The 25,457-nt window shown below is 53.5% G+C and overlaps 2 protein-coding genes across 2 annotated transcripts; both read left to right on the top strand.

Moving 5' to 3' along the window:
• Nucleotides 1-7,424: 7,424 nt before the first annotated feature.
• Nucleotides 7,425-13,174, top strand: GJB3 (gap junction protein beta 3). Its single transcript, XM_060622191.3, has 2 exons — nucleotides 7,425-7,862; nucleotides 11,576-13,174. Exon 2 carries the CDS (start codon nucleotides 11,610-11,612, stop codon nucleotides 12,420-12,422), a length of 813 nt encoding a protein of 270 aa, XP_060478174.1. The 5' UTR covers nucleotides 7,425-7,862; nucleotides 11,576-11,609; the 3' UTR covers nucleotides 12,423-13,174.
• A 6,261-nt stretch (nucleotides 13,175-19,435) lies between these two features.
• Nucleotides 19,436-22,210, top strand: GJA4 (gap junction protein alpha 4). The gene is made up of 2 exons (XM_060622188.2): nucleotides 19,436-19,550; nucleotides 20,689-22,210. Exon 2 carries the CDS (start codon nucleotides 20,709-20,711, stop codon nucleotides 21,708-21,710), a length of 1,002 nt encoding a protein of 333 aa, XP_060478171.2. The 5' UTR covers nucleotides 19,436-19,550; nucleotides 20,689-20,708; the 3' UTR covers nucleotides 21,711-22,210.
• The last annotated feature ends 3,247 nt before the right edge of the window (nucleotides 22,211-25,457 follow it).

Genomic DNA, 25,457 nt, shown 5'->3' with positions numbered 1-25,457 from the left:
CTCTCTCTCTCTCTCTCTCTCCCTCCCTCCCCTGCTTACATGTATATGCGTGCTCTAAATAAATAAATAAACTTTAATTCTCCCTAACAAAAACTCTGTACTCACTAATTAATAACCCCCACTCACTCCTCCACCCAGCCCTTGGTAGCCTCTAACGACTACTGTCTATGGATTTACCTATTCTAGACATCCCAGAGATCATACAATATTTGTCCTTTTGTGTCTGGCTTATTTCAGTTGGCATATTGTCCTCAAGATTCATCCATACTGAAGCATGTATCAGACATGACTCCTTCGTATGGCTGAATAATACTCTACTGTATGGACGTAACACCTTTTTGTTTGTCCGTTCTTCCTTTTGATGGACATTTGGGTTGTTCCCAGCATTTGTCTTGGCTATTGTGAATGGTGCTGCTATGACCACCCATATCTGAATCTGAGTCCCTCTTTTCAGCTCTTCTTGGCCTTTACCTAGGTGTGGACTTGCTGGGTCATATGGTCATCCTGCATTCTTTTGGAGGCACTGCCAATCTGTCTTCCACAGCAGCTGCACCATTTCACACTGGCACCAGCAGTGCATGAGGGCTCCCCTTGTTCTTCTCTTTCCTGTCCCTGTCCCATGCATCCATATGCCTCTTGCACATCTACACACGTGTGTTCCACGGACACCCCAGCAGGGCATTTGGATGCAGAGGAAAATTTGGTTGTGTGAACAACCAGTGCTGAGCCACACCCCACCCCCAAGGATCTGGGATGGGCTGTGTTGGGCATGAAGTGAGGCTCAGGGTTGGAGTGACACTGTCTGATGCTCACCTGAATCATAAAAATGGGGGGTTTACAAGTCATGTCTGAACACTCTCATGGCCTTGTCAAGATGACTGCACCGGAATATCATCAAACACACATGTCATTTAGCCAGCTCCAGATACAATGAGCCTATCTTTTTTTTTTTTTTTTTTTTCTGCTTCTCCCAACCTGCTTTCTTTCTTGTGCTTCCCACGTCGGCCAATGGCAAACCATCTACTCAGGTGCCTATGTCAGGACCTCCCCAGTTCATAGAAACAGCGAGTTCAGGAACCACAGCCCTGCAGCCCAGGCCCAGTCTAGGCTCTACTTCCTGAGGCCCAGGGCCCATCACCTCCTCAACCCAGAATCAAGGCTCCAGAAGCTCCCACACTGCAGGTGGCAGGCTGATTTCAGGCATCTGGCACACATCTCACCCCAGGCTGGCTTCATGAGCCCACACCTTTGCAGCTCAAAGGACAGCCCAAGCAGACTCCTTCCTCATCCAGAAGGAGAGCAGAGGCTGGGTGAAGACAGACAAACTCAGACAGACAGACAGCCCACCTGCCCCTTAAGTACCAGGTGTTTGAGCCTAGTAGCAGGAAGGAGGGGAAAGAAATGAGGCTTAATCAGTGAGGGCTTCCTGGAGGAGGCAGGTGGCCAGGGAGGGACTTCTAGAGGATAGGTAGCTGGGAAGCTAAGCTAAAAGGAAACTGGTGAGGGGCGCCTGGGTGGCTCAGTTGGTTGGACATCTGACTCTTGATCTCAGCTCAGGTCATGATCTTGGAGTTGTGATTTCAGGCCCTGCATTGGGCTCTGCACTGGGTGTGAAGCCTACTTTTAAAAAAAATTGAAGAAGGGAACTGATCAAACACCTGCTCTGTGCTGGCCTGGGATGGGGGTTTATTGTGTGCATGTATTTACTCGTTTGGCAAGTACTTTGTCTACAAAGTGCCAAGCACCATTTTAGGCACTGAGGATACACCAGTGGACACAACAGACCAAAAAAAAATAGCTGTCCTCACAGCTTCTAGTGATGGGAGAGACAATTAACAAGAAGAATATGCAAAATATAAAATATGTGACGTGATCATAGTTGCTAAGGAGAAAATTTAAGCAGGAGAGAGAGTGTGGGGAGGGAAAGGCCGGTTCTAGATGGGGAGGCCAGGGAAGGCAAGGCAGCACCCGGCACAGAGAAAAGCAAGCACGCAGGCCCTGAGGCTGGGAAAGACCCTATGCAGACCCATGCACAGCAAAGAAGTCAACAGGCTGGGCAGCAGGAGAGCTGAGGGCCATGGAAAACAAGGCCAGAGCCCTCAGGTGAGGCCTGAGAAGGACCACCTCACACAGGCCATCCTGATACCCCTGGCTGTCACTCTGAGTGAGCAGGAAGCCTGAGCAGTGCTTTAGGGAAAAGAGGGGGCACAATCCCCTTGGTGGCTGCGTCAGCGATGGATGAATGGGGGCAAGGACAAAGCAGGGCGATCCGTTATGAGGCTACTGCAATAATCCAGGAAAGAAACAAGCCGTGGGTTTGATGTTACCAGGATAACCTTAACAGAATCTGTGAGAAGCAACCAGACCTTGAAAATATTTTGAGAGTAGCACCAAAATGATTCTGTGGCACTGAACATGGGGTATGAATAAAAGGAATAAACAATGACTCTTAAGTTTGGGGCCTTAACAAGTAGATGAGTAACATTGCCATTTACTGGAAGAGTAAGTAAGAAGGATGGAGAGGGATGTAAGGAGCAGGTTGCCAGGTAAAACACAGGACACCCAGCTAAATTTTAATTTCAAAAAAAGAATAGATAAGTGTCTTTTAGTATAAGGAAGTCCCGTGTACAATCTAAAATTCAATTTTAACTGAGCACATGATTCGGGGTATGGTTTTACTTAAGAGAGGGGGGCGTTTACTTGTTTGCTTTGTCCCTAAATCTGACAATCCTACTAAAGGAAGGAGTTAGGTTGGGGACAAGGTGAGTCTGCGATACTTACTAGACACTGATAGGAGAGGTGGACGGGCGGCTATGCACATGAGCCCAGAGTTCAGGGGGCTGGTCTGGCTGGATATAAATAAGTATCTAGGAGTTGTCAGCCTAATTCTGATATTTTAAGCCCTGAGACTGAATGGCACTGCCAGGAGAAGGAGTGGGGCCAGAGGAGAGACAGAGCCTAGGACTGAGCCCCAGGGCACCTCAATACTTCAACGTCAAGGAGATCTGGAGGACCCAGCAAAGGAGACAGAGAAAGAAAAACCAGAAAGGAAAAAAAGTCAGTAGAGTGTGACATCCTAGGGACCAAATTCCTGCCGGGAATGCAGAGCCTTAGCTGTGGGAAGCCGGGCAAGAGGGTTCAGGTGGAATGTGATGAACCAGGGACTGGTTAGAGTGACTTCAAGAGGGGACGGAGGGAACAAATGGAGATGATGCATCAAGACGATTCTTTTGAGGAGTTTTACTACAGAGGAATGGAAAGAAACGAGGCAGATGCTGGAAGAAGGGAGTGAGGGAGGTGTGTTTGTTTTTTAAGACAAAGGACTACCAGCACATTTATTGTAAAGGGAAAGATCCAGTAAAGAGCAGAAGGGAGAAGACGGAGGAGAAAGAAAGGAGGGAGGTCCGGGGCGGGTGAGAAGGGGTGGGATTCAGGACACATGTGGAATCTTGAAGCTTGCCAGCAACTCAGAAAAGCCAGGCGTTACCTCCATTTGATGATAAAAGCTGTGTGGGCACAAGTTCCAAGTAAGTCCCAGTGTCTTGGAAGGAAAGCAGTATTCTAGCCTGGATCCTGGGACATCTCTTCCTTCCTACCCACAGCCCCAGGCATGCTGCAGCATGGCTGGAAAGCCCCCATTCTTCCACCTGACCTGCTTCCCAGCTGGTTCTGCCTGCCCCACTCTGCTCAAGGGAAGAAAGAGCCCCTGCCGCACATACACAAATGCAAGGAAACCCTCAGCCAGAGAGGGAAGCCCCTACCTGAGGCCTGGGCAGAGTTTCAGACACTGGGGGAGGCCTGGAACAAAACCAGCCACTGCCAAGGCCTGGGCCAGAAGAAGTACAGTGCCAGGCTTAGGGCCCGCCACCCCCAGAGAACAGGTGTAGACCCTGAAGGGAGTGTGGGTGGCTGGGGCAGCTTCCAAGCCCTGCTACAACACAGTCTTGCCCTGAGGCAGGGGGCTGGCCTACATGGCCTCCCACACATTCCCCTGCTCAGGGAGCAGGACTTGGAAGTAGGACGGCAGGGCCTCACAGCCTCTTTCTGGAATGGGGACTTGTCCAGATCCCTCCAGAAAAAGCAGAGGCCAGTTGTTGGAGACACTGCCTGATGTCAGGAGGGAGGGGCAGCATCTGGCAAGGTCTGAATGATAAGGAGAGCTCGGCAATAAAATCACCTGGTCACCAGAGCAGAATAACCCGACCACACACAGACCCTGCCACACGCCACCTCACAGACAACCACACATGCACACAACCTCACAAAAGCCTCCCAGCCACCTCTGCAATCATACCCGTTCACAACCACACCACCAACCATACACCCATATTCCCCATACCCCCCCCTTAACACACAGCTACCCAATCGCACTTACCAGACAGACAGTCCCCACACATAACTTTCTGTGCACCCAGCATTTACTTTGCAAACAACAACTGAGTGTCTGCATTCTGGAGAAGCAGCAGGAGTGCTACTGGCAAGCCCGCTGCTCTCTTAGAATGTCAGGGAACGTTCTGAAGCGACACTGCCGAGGAAGTGGATGAGGTGACTTCAGATGGGGTGCCCAGGGAATACCTCTTTCAGAAGGTGATGAGTGAAAAGCAGTCCGGGCAGAGGGCCAGGCATCAATGCAAAGGCCAGGAGGCTGGACTGAATGTGGTGTGTTTGTGGAGCAGAATGAAAGCCGGTGTGACTGGAGAAGAGTGACCAAGGAGATGTGGGATAGGAGACAAAGCAGGACCAGGTCGTTTGGTGCTTTGTAGTCCAATGTCAGGAGAGTGGGTGTTAGTATAAAAGTAATGGTAAGTCACTGTGAGGTTTTCATAGGTGAGTGACATCTGATTTACATGATGAAAGCATTACCTTAGCTAGGAGAAACCATGGGAGGAAAACTTTTTCAGTTCTCAGGCTAGGGAAGGCATTTCTAATTATGACCAAACCCAGAAACCAAAAAGATAAGATGGATACATGTGACTGCATAAAAAATATTTTAATTCTGTATGGCAAAAATTCCATATTCAAAGTCAAAAATACAAGTGTGTAACCAGGGACGGTATCTTTTTTATTTGCATCATAGACAGAGGGCTTATTGCTTTAATATATAAAGAGCCCCTAAGAAATCAATAATTTAAAAGGCAACCATCCACTAGAAAAAATGGGCAAAGGCAGGAGCACCTGGGTGGCTCAGTTGGCTAACCATCTGACTCTTGATTTTGGCTCAGGTCATGATCTCCCAGTTCATGAGATCAAGCCCCGCATTGGGCTCTGCGCTGACAGTGTCAGCCAGCTTGGGATTCTCCCCCCACCCTCCCCACCCCCGCCCTCTCTCTCTCAAAATAAATAAACATTAAAAAAAAAAATGGGCAAAGGCAAAGGACAGTTCACAGAAAAACAAACAAAATGGATGTTAAGTATATCAAATGATGCTCATCCTCAATCATAATAAGAGAAATGCAAAATAGAAGTATAATGAGATACCACTGGCAAAGATCATACAGTTTGATAATGCTCTACATTAACAAGGACACAGGGACGCAAGCACTCACGTCTGGTGGCAGCATAAACTGATACATCTATGGAGAGGATTTGGCATTATCTATAAAAATTTAAAAATGAGCATACAACTTTACCCCAAAAATTCCACTTCTAAGAATGTATCCTATGGACCTAATTTTAAAATGTGTTAAATGATGTTTGTCCAAGCATATTTATTGCAATGGTGTTTATAATAGAAAGTAGGAAATATATGATTGGAAGCAGCCTTACGTTTCATCAGTATGTGACTGATTAAATACATGATAGTACACGTACTATTTAGCTGTTCTATGCACAGAACCATGTGCATAGCATACCCACATTGGGTAAATGTCAAAAGAAGAGTATCTATATAGTCGAAGATGCATAGCTGATCTCAGGAAGGAGAAACAAGTAACTGGAAACCTGGTGGTCATGTGGGCAGCCCTGGTCACATAATCTGGGGTTCGGGGAGAAGTCAGGAGTAGCACCACAAGTGTGGGACTCCTCACTGCTGGATAGTATTGAAAGCCCCCAGACTGGATGAGTTCACCCGGGAGAGAAGAGGCTAGAGCCTGGGACATGCCCACCCTGGACACCAGCATGTGGCCTCCAAGGTGCAAGAAAACTGGGAGTGTGGTATCAAGGAAACCCAGGGAAGAAAGCGTTCTGAGACGGAGGCAGTGGTCACCCTCTGTGTCAGGTGCTTCTGTAGGTCCAGGAGGGTGGGGATGGAGACATGACTGTTGGATTTAGCATCATGGAAATCCACGGTGACCTTGACAGGGCTGCCTTTGTGACACAGTATCGGGATGGAAACGTTGTTCAAATGGGTTGAAGAGCGACTAGGAGGGAAGGAAGTGGGGAGCAGGTTTGCTCTGAGATGCTGGAGAGCAACAGGCCGCAGGGAGCAGATGGCAAAGTCGTGGACCCTCACAGGATGCTCTCATGTTCACACATCCCCCAACACTGGCACATACACAGAAGCACCGAGACCACCCGGCATGGGGTCTCAGCAGTGATGTTCAGGGGCCATGACCCAGTGAGTAAAAGACGGCCTCTGCCCTGTGGCTTTGCCCCATCCAGAAACCACAAGGCTGAGACCTCCAGAGCTGGCTCTGCTGCTTAGCATCTGTATGACCCTGGGTAAGTCACCTAACCTCTCTGTACCTCAGTGGGAAGGGTCACACCTTCCTCCCCACTGTGAGGATGAAATAAAGTCTGCCAGCCATGTCTGGCGCAAAGATGTCTCTGAACACGCAATGCAGGGTTAGTCTCTATCGAAATGAGTAGTCGGTAGGGTGACCGTGTAATAGATCTTCCCAGGTTTGGGGGCACTCTTGAGAGTTAGGGGAGGATGTGAATTACACTGGACCACAGGTGGCAAACCCGTACAGTCCTGGGGAAATCCCATGTACAGTCACCCTTGTGTTAACCACACCATCTCTATGTCTCCCTCTCTATGGAGACAGCGAGGCCTCAGCCCCAAGGTGACTAAGACCCCAGGGCTCCCAGGGAGGCCAGAAACGCTGGGGTTTCTCCAACAAGGCTGGGAAAGCTCCTTGTCACCGCACACTAATAAATAAGACAAAGCCTCTTTGTCCCCAGAGCCCAGCCCAGCTGCAGGCCCGCCTCCTTCCGCAGTCTCTAGGGCAAGGGCGCTCTCGCCCCAACATCCGACCCCCTCGCACAGAATCCGCCCCTTGTCCTAACTCCAGGCCACCACCTCTGCCCTCACCCCTGGACAAAGGATCCCCCCATCTCCTTTCCAGGCACAGGACTCGCTGTGTCCTTTCCAATGTGGACGCAGAGTCTGCTCCCCACCTTGGAGGCCAAAGAGCCTGAGCCAGGCACCGCCGTGGAGGCTCATCGTGCCAAGAGGGCAGACCCCCAGAGTGCCCCCAAGCAGGGTCCCGGCCGGGCGCCGGGCAGGAACAGAGACCGGCAGGGCGCGGGCACAGTCGCCGTGGCAACGCGTGTGGGCGAGTCATGATTGCAGGCTGTCCTGGGCCAGAGCACTTAACAGTTTAGAGTGCCTCCCGCCCCTGATCTCATTGGAGCCTTTGCAACAGCCCTGCCCATGGCCACCGATGCCCCCATTTCCCACATGAAGAAACCGAGGCTCGGAGCAGCGACGAGCCCCTCGGAAGGCCGCCCCGGCAGCGGGTGGCAGCGGGACTAGACGCGGACCCCTTGCGGCCGAGCCGGCTCCCAGGCTCCTCCCCGGCCCTCCCTCCTCCGCGCCGCCCCCCTGGCTGAGCCCGCCGCCGCCGCGCGCCTGGCCTCCACTGCAGAGCCCGGCTCCCGCCCCTCCGCCGCCGCGCGGGGCTCCCGGACGCGGGCTCCCGGTGAGTGTGCGGGTGGGGTGGCGGGACACGAGCGCTCCCGGGCTCCCCCAGCGGCGGGGCCGGCTGAGGAGGGGGGAGCGAAGGAAGGGAGGTGGTGGAAGGGTCTCCCCCAACACCCCCAGTGCCTTCTCGCCCCTCGATTCTGGGCGAGGTGGGGGCTCTAGGGGGCTTGGAAGGTTCTGAGACACCCCCCTCCCACGTCCGCAAGCTCCCGAGCTGCCCCGGATGAAGGGAAAGTGGGTGAGGGGAGTGGGGGGAGACGGCAGTGGCATTATAGAGTGTGGCGACAGTTGGGCAAAGTTTGGTCCCGGGCTGGGAAAAAGAGGATGGCTGGGGGGTGAGGTTGGGGGGGGAGTGTTGGTGGCCGGCTGGGGTAATCAGAACTGGCTCCACCTGTCCCAGTTCTGAGCTTGGAGGGAAATTCTTTGCAGGTGAGTGGAGTCCCTGGGGTGTGTTGGGCGGGACTGGACAGACAGGACCGGAAGGTGGAAGGTGGGAGGTGGGGACCCAGAAGGGGGCTGCACCCAGGTGGGTGTCTGGCGACAGGGCTCCTCTCCTCGGGAAGGCTGGCAGACTGGGCTCCAACCACCACTTCAGTCTTTTTGAGCTCCCACCAGGTCAGTGGCAGTCTGGGGAGGGAATGATCTTAAGATTCTTACAACAGCTCAAGAAAGTAGGAATTCTTTCCCTTTAGAGATAAGGAACGGAGGTCAAAACTATTAAGGGATTCTTGGAAGTCACCTGGCTAGTAAGGGGCAGAGCTGAGGCTGGAATCCAGATGTGACTCCATGCTCAGTGCACATTTCTCTGCTCGTCCCCATAAGGCCAGGTCTCAGAGGAGCACGTGGGGGAGAAGAGGGTCTGCAGGGATGGGGTCTTCTGCAGTCACACCATGCTGTTGGAGATTCCCAGAGAAGAGGCATCAGAAGAGCTGAGGTGTTGAGAAGCAAATGTGCCTTCTCCCTCTGGCCAGAGCCCGGAAGTCCTTCCCCCAAGCTACCTTGTCCAGATTGTTCTGCAGGCTACCTACCTGCCCCCACCTCACAGCCCTTCCCTCCAAGCTGCCTCTCTGAGAAGTCAGCATGCATTTCTTTATCACCCAGCACTTACTGAGTACCTACTGTGTGCCAAACACTAGGCACTAAATATAACTCAGTAAGCAAAACAGCGCTGATATTCTAGCGGGGGAGACAGACAATAAATAAGAACCAAAAAATAACAAATACTTTAATTTCAAATGGTGATTAAATTCGAGGAGGAAAATAAAGGAGACAGGAGCAGAGTGACTGGGAGGGCAGGGCTCCCAGACCCAGGGTAATCTGGGGAGTCCTCAGCTATGAGAAGGACCCAGCCATGCAAGGTTCTGGAGAAAGAGCATTCCTGGCAGCAGGAATAATTGCAGAGTCCCCAACTCTCCCCATGTGGCTGAAGCAGAGAGAGGCAGGGTGAGAATGTAGGAGAGGAGGGCAAGAATGTAAAATCTGGGGTTTCATCCTAAGCGTAATGTGAAGCTAGTAGAAAGTTTTAAACAAGGGAGTGACACGGTCCAAGTTAGTGGATTCTAGGGGCCCAGGAACAGATGCCGAAAGGCCAGCGAGGAGGCCCTGGCAATAATACCAGCAAGAGTGATGGTGGTTTGGAGCAAGGTGGTAGCAGTAGAGGGGTGAGAGACGGCCCTGCAAGATTTGGACCCACAGGCATCATGCATGCTCAGAGGGGCATCGTGTGCTCCAGGAGCGCCCACGTGTGCACACAGGCCCACACATGCACATGGAGACACATGTTCCCACACCCATGGCAGCAGGCAGACACTAGATGTACTCAGGCAGACCCACCCCTCCACACCCTCTGAGTCATCCCAGGACTGGGAGGAAGATGGGTGGTTCTGGGGCCTGAACAAAGTATGTCTCCCCACCACGGAACCCTGGCATCCAGCATGGCGGGGGTGGTTGGGGCTCCCCCAGGCTCTGGCACAGGGAGAGGGATTGTCTCTAGATTTTCCCTGGATCTGGTGTGCCAGGAGCCAAACCACCTACCATCCCCCACTCACCCCCAACCTGAGTTGTTCTCCCAACGTCACCACCTACTGACTGGGAGACCTTGAGGAGGTTATTTCTCCTCTCTGGACCTCAGTTTCCCCTCTGCAGAATGGGCTTGCCAGGGAGCAAGAAGATCCTCTGCCCTTCTACCTGGACTACGGTCCTGCTAGCTGGACTAAGAATGAAATTAGAGACAGATAAACAAGAGAAAATCTAATTTAATTTCATGTGAATGGGGAATCCACATGGATGTGGAAATTCCAAAGACAGGTAAAAGGAGGTATATATGCCCTCCTGAACTAAAGAGAAGGGAATAGGGGTCTGGGACTTCAAAGGGAAGAAATACAATTCACCAAGGATGAAAATGAGTAAATATTTGGTAAACAAATGTTTGCTGGGCCACTCAGAAACAATGGGATGTAGAGGACTTTGATCAAACAGGCCTTGCCAGGCTCCTCTCTGTCTACCCTCCTTAGTTCGTATAACAATGTAGTTATCTCCGGTGATGGCTCTCTTCCTGGAGCAGGTCCTCTATCTGAATACTTCTAGGCAGTTGAAGGAGAGATAAAGAGCTTTTCCTGAATCTGATGAGCTTTGATTGCTTTTAACTCAAAATCATCTGCATGCCAAAGTGGCCTATCTTGGGGCGGCCTGCCCTTGGCCCCTACAGGCTCATGACCCCACCCTCACAAGATGGTAGCAAGGAATCAGTGAAGTAAGTTGCAAGAACCTGGTCTGGGACAGGCATCCAGCAGAGGAGGGGTAGGAGGTGGTGGAGAGCACAGCCTGCCCCCCCCACCCCCCCCCCCCGCCCCCACACTGACAGCCTGGCCTGGAATCCAACTGCAGTTCTAAATGAGTGATTTGGCCTCTCTAGATTTCACAATGAGTGGCCAGCATTTATTGAGCACTTACTATGTGTTAAGTGCTTTGCAATGGTTATCTTCATCTGTAAATGAGAAGCATAATAGTATTTACCTCATGGGGTCATTATAAGGACTAAAGGAGATAGTGTTGCACAGCTTTTACCTCCTCGGCTGACCCATAGTAAATGCTCAATAAATGGTCATTGTTATTATCAGCAAATGCACATTCCCTTCCTTCATGCATACAAGCTCTGTGACTTTTGGCAGGTTACTTAGCCTCTCTCTAGGCCTGTATCCTGCCCGTAGCCTGGGAGGAATAATAGTCCTGATCTCAAAGGGTCATTGGCTGATCAAACGCATCTATCCACATAAAGACCCCAGAACAGTGCCTGATACACGGTAAATGCTCATATCAAATGTTACCTATGCGGAGCACCTGGGTGGCTCAGTCTGTTGAGCATCCGACTTCAGCTCAGGTGGTGATCTTGCGATTCCTGGGTTCACACCCTCCCATCAGGCTCACTGCTGTCAGCCTGTTAACACAGAGCCCGCTTCGGATCCTCTGTCCCTCTCTCTCTACCCCTCCCCTGCTTGCAGTCTCTCAAAAATAACAATGAAAAAATACATAAATATATACATACATATATGTGTATATATATGTATATATACACACATATATGTGTGTATATACATATACACATATATATAACAAAATAACATATATGTACAAAATAAAAAATTAAAATAATAAAAAAATTTTAAATGTCACCCATACATTAAACATGGACTTTTCCTTGCATGCCGTCAGGTGGGCACGGCCCCCGGCACGCCCGCCAAGCACCATGGACTGGAAGACGCTGCAGGCCCTCCTGAGCGGTGTGAACAAGTACTCCACGGCATTTGGGCGCATCTGGCTGTCGGTGGTGTTCGTCTTCCGCGTGCTGGTGTACGTCGTGGCCGCGGAGCGCGTGTGGGGGGACGAGCAGAAGGACTTCGACTGCAACACCAAGCAGCCCGGCTGCACCAATGTCTGCTACGACAACTTCTTCCCCATTTCCAACATCCGCCTCTGGGCCCTGCAGCTCATCTTCGTCACGTGCCCCTCGCTGCTGGTCATCCTGCACGTGGCCTACCGGGAGGAGCGCGAGCGCCGGCACCGCCAGAAGCACGGGGACCAGTGCGCCAAGCTGTACGCCAACGCGGGCAAGAAGCACGGCGGCCTGTGGTGGACCTACTTGTTCAGCCTCATCTTCAAGCTCCTCATCGAATTCCTCTTCCTCTACGTGCTGCACACGCTCTGGCATGGCTTTGGCATGCCACGCCTGGTGCAGTGTGCCAACGTGGCGCCCTGCCCCAACGTCGTGGACTGCTACATCGCGCGGCCCACCGAGAAGAAGGTCTTCACCTACTTCATGGTGGGTGCCTCTGCCGTCTGCATCGTGCTCACCATCTGCGAGATCTGCTACCTCATCTTCCACAGGGTCCTGCGAGGCATAGCCAGGAACAAGCCCCCAAAGGGCCACAGCCTCCCATCCTCCACCAGCCGGGCCTCCACGTGCCGCTGCCACCACAAGCTGGTGGAGGCTGGGGAGCTGGGCTCCGACTCTGGCGACGACAAGAGACACGCGTCTGCACCCAGCATGACCCCCATCTGACCACAGGCTGGGGAGCGACGCTGGAGCTGCCAGTGGGGACAGATGGGCAGTACTGCACGGGGGGAGGGGTCCTACAGGAGCTGGGTGCCCCCACTTTGAATTCGCTAATCTATCCTGTTTCATTTTTGGCAGATTTTTTGAGCACTGGGCACTGTGCTGTCTACCCAGGTATGAGTCACACCCCAGAACTAGGGCCAGCCCTTGGGGGAGACAGACGTCGAAACAAACAAATCAACGACTGAGTGCGAGGGGACCCCCAGGAGGCTCCCAGCAGAGCTTCCGCCTAACCCAGGAGGGAGTGATCAGGAGAGACTACCCTGAGTACAAAATGTTTGAGAGAGGTGAGAAGGGCTTCCTAGACGAGAAAGCGGCAGGTGTTTGCAGGTGAGATGTTTGCCCTGGTTTGGAAGCACTGGATCAAAGGGAATTTCATTCCCTTGGGAGAAGCACCCAGGTTCTGGGCTGGAAAGGAAGTAGTCTCTAAGCAGTGGGAGGTCCAAAGGCCTGAGGGTGAGCTTGTGAAGGGGAAGAGGAGATGGCTCTGTGACACCAGCTGCTGCTCGAGATACTCGGGTGTCCTCCTGGTCCCCACTGTCCTCAGGGGAAGCCCCCTTAAGCCCAGTTCTGCCCCTCCCAGGCTCAGACAGCTTTTCTGCCGTCTTCTTGCCACAAATGTGCTCAACCTAGTGCCAGCCTCTCAGACTCTGCTGCCAGAGACTCAAGGTAGATGTTCCTTGAAATCAATAAAGGCTGTGTTTTATACAGGTTGGCTCCGTCTTCTGTTCTGTACTCCCACCCACAAGACCCTGAGGGCAGGGAAGGTAGCCCTCAGGAGGGCTGTACGTCTGGGGGTGAAGGCAGACTGGGGCTGGGGTTGATCTGGGTGGGGATGTGGGTGGAACCTACTGGTATATATGTTGTGATTGTAAGTGTGGTCACAAGAGGACGCTGTGCTCCCTCTGCAACAGCGCTTCCCGCGTTTCTAGTGAGAACACTGCTCTGAGCACACACACAATCATTGTTCTCCCCATAGATAAACCACACTCCCTCCTCCTTTATAACCCAATCACCACCATCAACAATCCACGTCCCCACCCTGTGTACACAAATCTCTGTTATTCATACTGTCCTTATAATATGCCACAACAGGATGGTTGTCTCCTCTAAAGGTGGGAGTCCCAGCCTCACTCAAGCATTATTCAGCAGCTCCTTCCATCTGCCCTGAACATTGTTGGCTCACCAGGGCCCTGGCAGGAGGTGGAGACTGCATAGGAGAACAGGAGCTGAACTCAAACAGCTCCGAGTCAGGGGAGACAGTAACACACTCGCCTCCTGCAGTAACCAACAGTTGGGGTGGTTCACAGCACCCCCCCCACCCCATCCCCCCAGTACTGTGTGGTGACCTGCAATTTAGGGGACACCAACATTCAAGCCAGACTGGAATGGAAAGCAAAAGGGGGTGCAAGGCTCCACTAATAAGAGACACATTTAGTGACCATCAAAGCCAAGGCCAGGGGCCAGAAATCTAGGAGCAGTGAACCAAGAGCCAATGCAGGCAAGGAGAGGGCAGATCACTATGTCCACAGAACAGGCTGTGGTTCACCTTTGCTCTTTCGTGTGGCTATTAGTGGGGTGGGCAAGCCAACCAAGCTTAAAGGGCCCAGGGTTGGGCTGACACCCACCCCCCCACAGTCTGAATCATAGCTTAACCACTTCATGACCACAGTCACCACGCTGCACCTTGGGCAAGCTTTCAGAACGGCAGTCTTGTCATCATTACAATGTGAATTGCACCAGTCAGGGTCCCAGCAAAAAACAGATGGCACATTCAAACCCAGTAACTTTAAAGAGTTTCCTTGAGGGATATTTTTTCATGTTTATTTATTTTGAGAGAGACAGAGAGAGAGAGAGCCAGTGCGTATGCACATGAACACGCGCGCAAGTTGGGGAGGAGCAGAGAGAGAGAAAGCCAAGCAGGCTCCACGTTCAGCATGGAGTTCAATGCAGGCTTGATCTCACGACCATGATATCATGACCTGAGTTGAGAGCAAGAGTCAGACGCTTAACCAACTGAGCCAATTTGTTTTAAAAAGTATGCGCATGATCAAGGAAACCACAAACACTACTGCAGTGCCCTGGGGCTTGTACCAGGGTAGCCACAGACTGGGTTGCCACACTGGAGCTGCAAGGATGCATTCCACCCCAGCGACCAAATAAATACCCCAACTTCACTTTCTCATCTCCTGCCCTCCTGCCAGTGGCTCCCACTGACACAACCCAACCAGGATCCAGAGAGCAAGGGAGCCAAATGAGGCAGCCAGTTATGGCTCAGCCTCCTGGGGCACAGAGCAGGGTGGAGAGTTGACCCGAGGGACAAAGGGACCATATTCATCCCAGCACTCAGAGCAGTACTACTCCTTGGGTTGCTGTAGAGATGAGACACTGAAGGTAACCCAGCAGTATGGTGCTAATGTGTTCAGTAAATATCCAGGCAGGAGCTTGCCTGCTGCCCAGGCCACAACAAGGCCAGTCCCAGCCTGGCCTGGATGATTGCAAAGGTCTCAGGGAAGGTCTCCCCTGCTTGCTGCCACACATTCCAGCATCTTCCAGGGCAGTTTCAGCTGCCTGGCCAAGGATGGCTTGGAGGCCAGAGCAACCAGAGGACATCACTGGCTAGCTCAGCACAGACTGAGCCTCCAGCCCCAGGCTCCTTCTCCAGGCTGGGGGTGAGGACCGTGGTTGACAGGATGTCCCAGCCCTGTCCTGAGATGTGCCACCTTCGGCCTGAGAGCCTGAGAGCTGTTCTGAGCAGTGCAGCTCACTCTCCTGATCCAGGACACCTGGAGCTACTGTTCACCATCCAGAGTCCCCAGCACACAACGCTGTCACCACAAGGTGGCTCTCATGTCCCCTGGCCTTCTCTTCTCAGGGTACACGCTTCTATCTCCTCCTTCCCCAGCACATGAGCATTCACTGCAAGCCTCCTTCCCTCACGCACATGATAGATTTAGATTTCACGCACACACAGCCTTCACAACCACACCTACTGCACGAAATAACAGCCACCACGCAGCCCAAGCTAAACAGGAGAGTATCTTGTGTCATCACCCTGGTCTCAGCTTCCTATTATGGATTGAATGTTTGTGTCCCCCCAAAATTCATACCTTGAAATCCTAACTTCTACTGTAATGGTATTAGGAAGTGGAGCCCTTGGGAGGTGAAGCCCTCGAGAATGGGATTTGTGCCCTTCGAAGAAGACACAGAAGAGGGAGGACCTTTCTCCCTTCACCACGTGAGGACACAATGAGAAGACAGCCCTGTGTAAACCGGGAAGAGGGTCTTCACCAAGAACCTTTTTGGACTTCCAGCCTCCAGAACCGTGAGAAATAAATTTCCATTGTTTAGGGCCCCTAGTGTGTGGCATTCTGTTACAGCAGCTTGAGCTGAGACAACCACATCATCTCGCACCTGGATTACTACAACAACGTCCCTGCTTCCTGCCCTAGCTCTGGGAAGCAGAAGAACGGAAAGGGGAGGAAGCGGGACTGAGCAACAAGACCTGTTGTGCTGTGTCCATCAGGCAAAGATTGTCGGTTAGAGGCGGTCACGTGGAGTTGGCTGGGCCCTTGACCGCTGCTTGGCTCAGTCACTGCCTGGGGCCACCCCCCGAGCTTGGCCACCTGGACAGCCGGAGTGGACCTGAAAGGGCTAACAGCTGGAGGCTGTCAGCTGCCCAGACTCCCACAGCTGGGCAACAAGTCCTGTCCCAAAGGGGGATGTCCATATTCACCGCTCACCCCCACAGTCCATTCTCGGCACCACAGCCCCAGTGATCCTTCACAACCCAGGTCAGGCTGGGTCACCCCCCTGCCTGCACCTCCTGAGACATCTCACACAGCCCTTGAGGGGCCTCTAAGATCTGCCCACCCCACACTCATCTGTTCTCTCTCAGAATGCACCCCTTCTCGCTCACCTCACTACAGCCACACTGACCTCCTTGCTGCCCTCAAGCAGGAAATGTTCCTGCCAGGCATGTTCCTGCCTCAGGGCCTTTGCACTCTCTGTTCCCCCTGTCCAGAAGGCTCTTTCGCTCCATCCTTTCCTTCAGGGTGCGCATCAAATGCCCGCTGCTTAGTGAGACAATCTCCTCTCTTCTACTCAACATCAAAACTGCACCCTTGGCATGTTCAACGCTCCCTCCCTGCTTTCCACATAGCTTTGTCGCCATCTAGCAGGTTCTGTGTTCTGTCTCCCCACAGCTAGAGTGTAAAATCCACAAGGACAGGGAGTCTTGTCGTTCCCTGGTTGGTCTCCAGGGACCACTGACTAAGACAGTGCCACAGCAGCAGGGGGTGCTCAGTAAAAACGTGCTGAATTAATACGTTCATATATGGGGCTGGTGCCCTGCTAGGTGCTGGGGATGTAAAGAAGACCCCGCTGCGTGCCCTCTAGGGGCCCTCAGTCTCATACAGTAAGTGACGCACCCGGGGTGGGAGGAAGGGAAATGGGGTGGGAGGAGGTTTAATCGGTAGAGAGTTTCAGTTTTGCAAGATGAAAAAGTTCTGGAGCTCTGTTGCTCAACAATGTCAATGTACTTAACACCACTACTAAATGGTACATTTTTTAGTGGTTCAGATGGTAAATTTTATGTGTTTTTTTTTTTTACTACAATTAAAAATAAAATTTTTAAAAATAGCCACCCAAAAACCCAAAATAAAACAATGCACCCAGGGGCAATACGTGAGCCACTGAGGGCACCAAGGCTCACCTAACCCAGGGGAGACAGCAAGGGGGCTTCTGGGAGAAGTTGACATAGAGCACAGAAAGACTTGTCGGTTAGGCATGTGAGGGCACTCCAGGCAGAGGGAACGGCATGGGCACAAGTAGAGTGCTCAGAGAACTACAGTAATGGAGTATGGCTCAATCACATAGTGAAAGGGGGAGAGGGATAAGGCTGGAGGCCAGGAGACCCACTGAAAGCACACTGAGACAGTGGCTTAAACAGGGTCAGGGCAGTGGGAAGAGAGGGAGGTGTGGGGTTCCAAGGATGCCTTGCCCTCTCCACCTGCTCCTCTCTCCCTCCAGGAGAGGGGATCAGAAAGGCTTGGGAGAGCCTGGGCCCAGCAGCTGGAGAGGAACTCAGAGCGAGGCTGTCTTGGGGGCGTGGTAAGAACCCACCTCCAGGGACCTCCGTTCTCATGCCCTCCGAGGTCAGAACTAAGTGGGCGCAGTTGTCAGCTTTGGAAATCCGGGAGGAGGCTCTGCTCAGCCTGGCCCTGAGGGACAGGCCTGGAAGGGGAAGCCAGCTCAGTCTGATCCTGAAGTTTTGAGGTCTGAGCCAGGCCCAGCACACTTGCTGCCCCAGAAGTCTGCTTGCCAGGGCTGAGGGCAGGACCCTCAGGGACCCAGCCCTGGGGCACTGGGAGTCCGAGGACTGAAGCCTGCTGCAGAAAACTTGCTGCAGAAAAACCAGGACCGTTCCACCACCTGCCCCAGGCCTCAGCCCCCACCTGCCACATTTCCTTTCCTTAGCTGCCCTGCCCCCCACCACTCCACTCTGGGTCTCCTTCCCCTCAGTCCTCTCTGCTCCCATCAAGACCAACCCACAGACTCTTTTTGTCACAACTGTTTCTTCAAGACATTTTTAGCCACTGCTCACTTGAAAACTCCTTGTGTACCACTATGCTATGTGCTGATTGGATCTCCTATCAACTCCACACAGTAGGAACAACCACCATCCCCATTCTACAGAAGAAGAAACTGAGGCACAGGGGTTTAAGCAACTTGCCTAAAGGCACAGGAGTCCTCAGCAAAGTCTCAACTTCTAGATTCTTTGGCCTCCTCCCAGCAAAGTCTCAGCACCCCAGGGGCAGCAGCCAAGGTCTCGAGACCTTGCAGCCGAGGCTCTTGCTCACACTGTTCCTTCTGCCTAGAATGTTCCCCCTTGCACCCCCTTCAACCAGCTAATTCAGTCTTCTCAGGAAACGTCCCTAACCAAGTCCCCTCTGAGTCACCCTGTAGTCCTCCCGAGAACCTTCCAGATTTGCTACTTTACTCTTACCCAAGGGCTGATATGCTCAATTCCGGCCTCCTGTAGCACCCAGTGAGAGTGGGAGACCAGAGACTACACCTGGCTGGCTATGGTCAACCCCCCAGCTCCACTTACAATGCGTGCAGCACAGCAGACCCTCATTAACTTTCATCCACAGGGCGATGCCTGAATGAAGGATGGCAGGTTCTGCTCCCCCCCCCCCTTTCATTCCTTTGGGAGCCCCCTCCCCATTTAGAGGCTTGAGCAAGGGATCCAAGCTAAAGGTGGAGAGCCCCTCCTCTTCAGTCTCCAGTGATCTATGGGAGTTGCTTAGTGACCTCTGATCGCCTGCCCAGGAGTGGAGATGTTTGAGAATTCCGCAAGAATTCAGGCTGGGTTGAGAGCCCAGCTCCACCACGGACTCTAGGGAGGGCAGATATAACCCCTCTCTCCCGATGTGGTCCCCCCCCCCCCCCTCCCGCCCCGTCCTGATGAGCCTCGACTGCCAAGTCCCGGCGCGGGGCACAAGGTGGCGCCCTGAAAAATGAGTGGTCTTCTCTCTTTTTTCTGACCAAGGGCAAGAGGACCCCATGGTCAAGGAAAGGTCCTTCCCTGGAGGCCCCCACACCCTCATCCGCATCTGCCCATCCCTCACAGCCCTCAGGTCAGTTGCAGGATCAGAAAGTTCTCGCTGTGATCCTTTCAAATCCAGCCACCTGGGAAAGGTTTGGCCCTGCAGAACTCCTGTTCCAGAGCCAAAGAAACAGAGGCTGGGAGGGTTCCGGGCCGGAATACCAAGCAGAAGGCGAAGAAGGGGAGCCAGAGGCCTCTCAAGCCCCCTCCACCTCCTAATTCCCAGTGCCAGTCCCGGGGCCCTTTCCTTAAGCGTCGCTACAGGGAGTCGGCACCTCCTGGTCCCCGCCCCCGGCTCTGAGAAGCGCCCCGCCGCCCTCCCGTGGCGTTTCCTGCCCCCACCCCGCCCCTCCGCGCTATTTAAGGCGCCCCCGCCGTCCGGCGCCGTCCAGCAGGGCTCCCGCGGGCGCCGCTCCGCTGTCGCTCTAACCCCGCCGCCACCTGGGCCACCCGGCAGGCAGGCGGTGAGTTGGGCTTGGGGGTGGGGCGGGCCAGGACGCCACCTGCTAACTAGCGAGCGGGGCGCGGGGGAGGGAGACGCCTCCGCCACCGGCCACTCGGCCGCCACGGGCTGAGGGTTGCTGGGGGTCGGGGGAGGCGCGACGGCTGCGGGCCAGGCTCTCTGCTGAGCCACGTTACTGGCTTCTTTCACTGTATCCTTATAACCCTAGGAGGTGGGAGTATTATTTCCATTTTACAGGAGAGGAGACTGAGGTGCTAAGGTTGACACTTACCCAGGGTTAGTTAGCAAAAGGGAGCCAGCACCAAAGTCTGATTCCAGAGCCTGGCTCTAAAGAGCTTTGCTCCTTGAAGAAGGGCCTCCCCTGCCCCCTTCCCTGCATTTCTTCCCCCAGCTCTCTGCCCACCCACCTCCCCCATACCCCGTGTTCTGGGAACTTGGTGGCCTATGCCTCCACCCTGCTATGACAGTTCTTTTAAGAGTCTAGAATTTATCAACAACAGCTTGGGGGCCCAGGGGGTATGGAGGAAGGGGGTAGGATCAGTGTCCATACTTAAGTGGCAGGTGGTCACTATTGTTGACAGGTGGAACTAATGCAGGATGTTGCCTTTAGCATCTAACACCCTTCCCACCTGCCCCTTACCGCAGCTCAAAGGTTAGAGTGAGGTCAGCTGGGTGACTTACCATGGGCAGGGGGGCAGGGACCTGAGGTTTTGGGCCCCCTGAGAAGCTGAAGATAACACCACCACTGCCCACAGTTGGGGACAGCCAGCCCATCATGGGCAAAAGGAAGGAGGGGCATAGCACAGCCATGTGACCTGGGGTAAGTTCCTCAGATTCTGTTCCCATAAGCTCAGGAGCCTCAATTTGATCCAAATCTTGAGCTGTGTTATCCTGGGACTCGGCCTGGGAACAAGAGGGATACAGAGGTATGACAACACAAGGACCTAGTAGCCATCATCCAAAGATCAGCTTTTAGTCCTGACCACCCTGCTGGCTGTGAGCCCCCAAGCCAGTCCCTTCCCCTCCTTGAGCCTCAGTGTCCCTGTAGGTAAAATGGGTGTGGCCAACCTCCCTGCAAGCTTGTTGCCAGGACAACTGAGAAGGATGTCATGCTGACTGTGTCCTCTATCTCCCTGCAGACGGAGGAGGCCGGGTAGCCATGGGTGACTGGGGCTTCCTCGAGAAGCTGCTGGACCAAGTCCAGGAGCACTCGACTGTAGTGGGCAAGATCTGGCTGACGGTGCTTTTCATCTTTCGCATCCTCATCCTGGGCCTGGCTGGCGAGTCCGTGTGGGGCGACGAGCAGTCAGATTTCGAGTGTAACACTGCCCAGCCGGGCTGCACCAATGTCTGCTATGACCAGGCATTCCCGATCTCCCACATCCGCTACTGGGTGCTGCAGTTCCTTTTTGTCAGCACACCCACCCTGGTCTACCTGGGCCACGTCATCTATCTGTCCCGGCGTGAAGAGCGGCTGCGGCAGAAGGAGGGGGAGCTGCGGGCGCTGCCAGCCAAGGACCCACGCGTGGAGCGAGCACTGGCAGCCATAGAGCGTCAGATGGCCAAAATCTCGGTGGCAGAGGACGGCCGCCTGCGGATCCGTGGGGCGCTCATGGGCACCTACGTGGCCAGCGTGCTCTGCAAAAGTGTGCTGGAGGCAGGATTCCTGTATGGCCAGTGGCGTCTCTATGGCTGGACCATGGAGCCAGTGTTCGTGTGCCAGCGCGCCCCCTGCCCCTACCTTGTAGACTGCTTCGTCTCGCGCCCCACAGAGAAGACTATCTTCATCATCTTCATGCTGGTGGTCGGACTCATCTCCTTGGTGCTCAACCTGCTGGAGCTGGGACACCTGCTGTGCCGCTGCCTCAGCCGGGAGGTGAGGGCCCGGCAGGGCCAGGATGTGCCCCCGGCCCAGCGCACCTCCTCGGAGCCCTACCCTGACCAGGTCTTCTTCTACCTCCCCGTGGGCGAGGGCCCCTCGTCCCCACCTTGCCCTACCTACAATGGGCTCTCATCCAGTGAGCAGAACTGGGCCAACCTGACTACAGAGGAGAGGCTGGCTTCTTCCAGGGCCCCCCTCTTCCTGGACCCGCCTCCCGAGAGTGGCCAGAAATCCCCCAGTCGCCCCAGCAGCTCTGCTTCCAAGAAGCAGTATGTGTAGGGGGCTGGGGCTTATGTCACCCAACAGAGCGGCACAGGGAAGTCTGGCTGCCTTGGATGCCCTCTCCCTGAAGACTGCAGGAAAGAAGGGAGCAAGGGAAGCAGATGCTTGCTGGCCAGGAGCCCTCATTGCAGATTGTGTTTGAGCATCTGGGGCCTTCCTGGTGACCAGAGGGGCACCATGGATCCCCCTCCAGAACATGACTCTGCCACAGGCACAGACAAAGCCAGCTTGGGGTGCTCCAGACCAAGGGCCTTGTGGGGCCTCTGGACTTTTTCACCTGGTTCAGAGCAACCTGGAGCCAATTTACCCCTCCCTCATGAAAGATTCACCTCTGCCCACGTTGTCCTCACAGGAAAGGGCTGGTTGAGGCTGCTGGGTCAGAGAGCTCACACACAGCCTGTGCTGGATCTGGCCCTGTCGAGGGGACTGGTGTCTCGTTCTCACTCCTTCCTAGTTCCACTGTTTATGCTTCTAAAATAAACAAGATTTGGTCACAAGCTACATGTGTCCTGATGCTGTCATGATGTGCCTCCTGGGAGGTTGGGGGGCAGTCGCCTGGCCCGGCTTCCTTTTTCTTTGCAGTCTCATATGATCCGTCTTTGGCCTCTGCAACCCCAACTCCACCCAGCGTCTTAAACCCTCAAACCCCTACATCCTGCCTCTCAGCAGCCCTGAGTCCTAAACGCTCGCCTTTTGAAATGCCTCTACCACGCAGCCCCCCACAACGGCCAAAGCCCCTGCCTGTCCCCATCCTGCCCCATGGCCATCCAGTGCCCTGGCCATGCTGAGTGCAGTGTGCTTCCTTACTGGACACTCTGCTCCCAAGCCCTCTACCCTATCCCAGCTCATTCTGGACCCCTTGGTATTTGGGGAGGCAGATTTAGATCACTTGCCTCCTCCTACCTTGGCCCTTTCTAGTCTGCCCCCCTAAAGGCCTGCAACCTATCTCCTCCCCATGCACTGAGTACAGAGAAATCTTGCCTCTGAGTCACAAAGTTTGCAGTAAAAGTAGTAAAAAATGGAACTGGATGGGGTGCCTGGGTGGCTCAGTCGGTCAAGCGTCCGACCTTGGCTCAGATTGTGATCTCGTGGTTTGCGAGTTCGAACCCCGCATCAGGCTCTGTGCTGACAGCTCAGAGCCTGGAGCCTGCCTCGGATTCTGTGTCTCCCTCTCTCTCTGCCCCTCCCCAGCTTATGCTCTCTCTCTGTCTCAAAAATAAATAAAACGTTAAAAAAAAATAGAACTGGATCTTGACGGATGAATAGTTCACTGGGAAGGGCAAGAAGACGCTGAATGCTCGGGCAGAGAAAATTGTTTTTGCAAAAGCACAGAGAAGGGGAATGGGCAGGGGGTACTGGGGGTGCTTAGGGCCTGGTGAGCCATCCAGGATGGGGGAAGTACGGGTGAGGATGAACCCAGTATTGGCAGAGTTGACCCTTCGTGGAAGGTGACCCAGGTGGTGGCGAGCACTCAGATAGTGGCCCTCAGAGGCAAGCTGGCTGTCTTCCCCTAGTCAGGGAGATCTGGGGCTGGACAGGGACCTGGGGTCCATCCCATGTGGCCACACGCCTCTCCTTGAGAGCTTTACAGCATGTTGGCAGCTCATCCCTATTCCCATCAAGATAGGTCTCCAAACACCAGCTCTGTACCCCTCACCCTAGAACTAACTTATTCACGACTTACCCATCAAGTTTGGATGCTCAGCCTGAAAAGTCACAGCCCTATAATTCCTCCAGCTTCTGTTGTTCCTTCTGAATCCCAGAGATCTGACAGACCAGCCTCCTCATGGCTCCCCAGACTCATCCAGGTATGTTCCCACCTTGCTCCTTTGATGACCTATAGTGCCCTTCCCCCCACTTCCAAACACCACTCTACAACGAAAAAGGCAGTACCTGAGTGCAGAGAGAAAGATGAGCTTTGATATCAGAGGGTCCTCAATTTAAATGCTACTTCTGACATGTACAAAGCCTTGTGGCCTTAAGTCAATTGTTTCCCTTCTCTAAGTCTCTGTTCTCTCTGTAATATGCAGATAACACTGCCTGCCTCACAAGTTACAAGAAACAAAAATAAGAGAATGTACGTGAGTCTGCCTGGCTCATAGTAGTCATGTAGTGAAATTCAGCTCAGCCTCTAGCAAGGTTATCACAGGTCCTTCTTCCTCCAGGAAGCCCTCCCTGATTTCTCCAGCCAGTCCCCAGTGATGATCTCTACCTCAGGAAACTGAACCACTGCTTAGTATGAGCCTGTTTTATCTCCCCAGTGAGTCTCTAAGGATCACCACAGAGTCACTTTTATTCCCCATGGGCCTAGCCCATCATTCACTTCCATCAGTCACAATCCCACATGTCTATGACATGAGGGATTGAGATAGACTTGGCAGAAAGCAGGCTGTTCGTGAATAAGAATGGCATGATCTGGGACACTGAGGTCCTCTTCCAAGGGGTTCTTCCCCAGCCAGGGTGAGAGGCCAGATCTGTGGCTTAGAGGTCAGTCTCTGAGAGCCAGCCCAGGCTGAGGGCTCTAGAAGCCTGCTTCCAGTAGGTATTCCCTACCTGTCCTAGCTTGGAAAGGTAAGAGAAGAAAGGGCTAGGTGAGTAAGGAAGGTATCCTTCCCCTCCCTCAAGGGTCGCCTGCTCTGAGCTTGGAGTTGGGTCTGGGGTCAGGCCAGGGACCTGGCTCTTGGGCAAGGCTGGGGTTGGGTCCTAGACTGGTGGCCACACAACCACGAGGGCAAATGGGCTGTGGTCTGAGGATAAGAATAATGCCATGGGAATGGAGCCACACAGGGTGGGTGGGCCAGTGCAGTAGGGTGAAGACTTATGAATGCAGAGGGGCTACGAGTTCCATGCCACTTGGCTTTCGTGACAAAGTACCACAGACAGGGTGGAGGGGACTTCAACCACAGAAATTTATTCTCTCACACTTCTGGCCGCTAGAAGTCTGAGATCAATGTGTCTGCAGGGTCAGTTCCTTCTGGGGCCTGTGAGGGAGAGTCTGTTCCAGGCCTCTCTCCCAGCTTCTGGTGGGTTGCCAGCCGTCTTTGACATTCCTCGGCTTGCAGAAGCATTGCCCCACTCTCTGCCTTCATCTTCACATGGGATTCTCCCTCTGCGTGTGTCTGTCTCTGTGTCCACGTTTTTTCGTAAGGACATCAGCCATATTGGATTAAGTTCCTCCTAATGACGTCATTGTAACTTGATTACCTCTGTAAAGACCATTTCCAAATAAGGCCACATTCTGAGGTACTGGGGGTTAGGACTTCAGCATGCCTCTTTGGGGGACACAGCACACCATCCCACCCGCCCCGCCTCACCTCTAAGCACTAGTGGGGCAAGGCCAAGGAGTACATGAAGTGCGTGTTGGTCTCAGGCACCTCCTCGGAGATGCGGGCCTGGATGGAACCCAGCAGATTCCAGCTCGCTTCTTCCTCCCACCTGCCTATTCCTCACCACCACCCAAATCTATGTTGGCAACAGGCCATTCTGGGTCACAGAAAGAGCCACTGGGGGCTTTACTCCTGACTCTCCTCACACTCACTTGACTCCAGTCCCTGTCCCTCTCTGGGCCTCAGTTTCCCCCTGTGAAATGAAAGGGTTGAATGAGAAACAGGGAGTAACCTGTCACTAATCACCAGTCTAAAGCTCACGAGTGATGTGCTATTTTTCATCAATCAGAACAGATTCAACTTTGTTTCTATAATAAGATCAGTTCCAGTCACTTGAATTCACATTGCCTTCCTAAGT

This window comes from Panthera onca, chromosome C1 (assembly GCF_046562875.1).
Source record: "Panthera onca isolate mPanOnc1 chromosome C1, mPanOnc1 haplotype 2, whole genome shotgun sequence".
Taxonomy (NCBI): domain Eukaryota; kingdom Metazoa; phylum Chordata; class Mammalia; order Carnivora; family Felidae; genus Panthera; species Panthera onca.
This window is presented reverse-complemented; position numbering and strand designations above follow the sequence as displayed.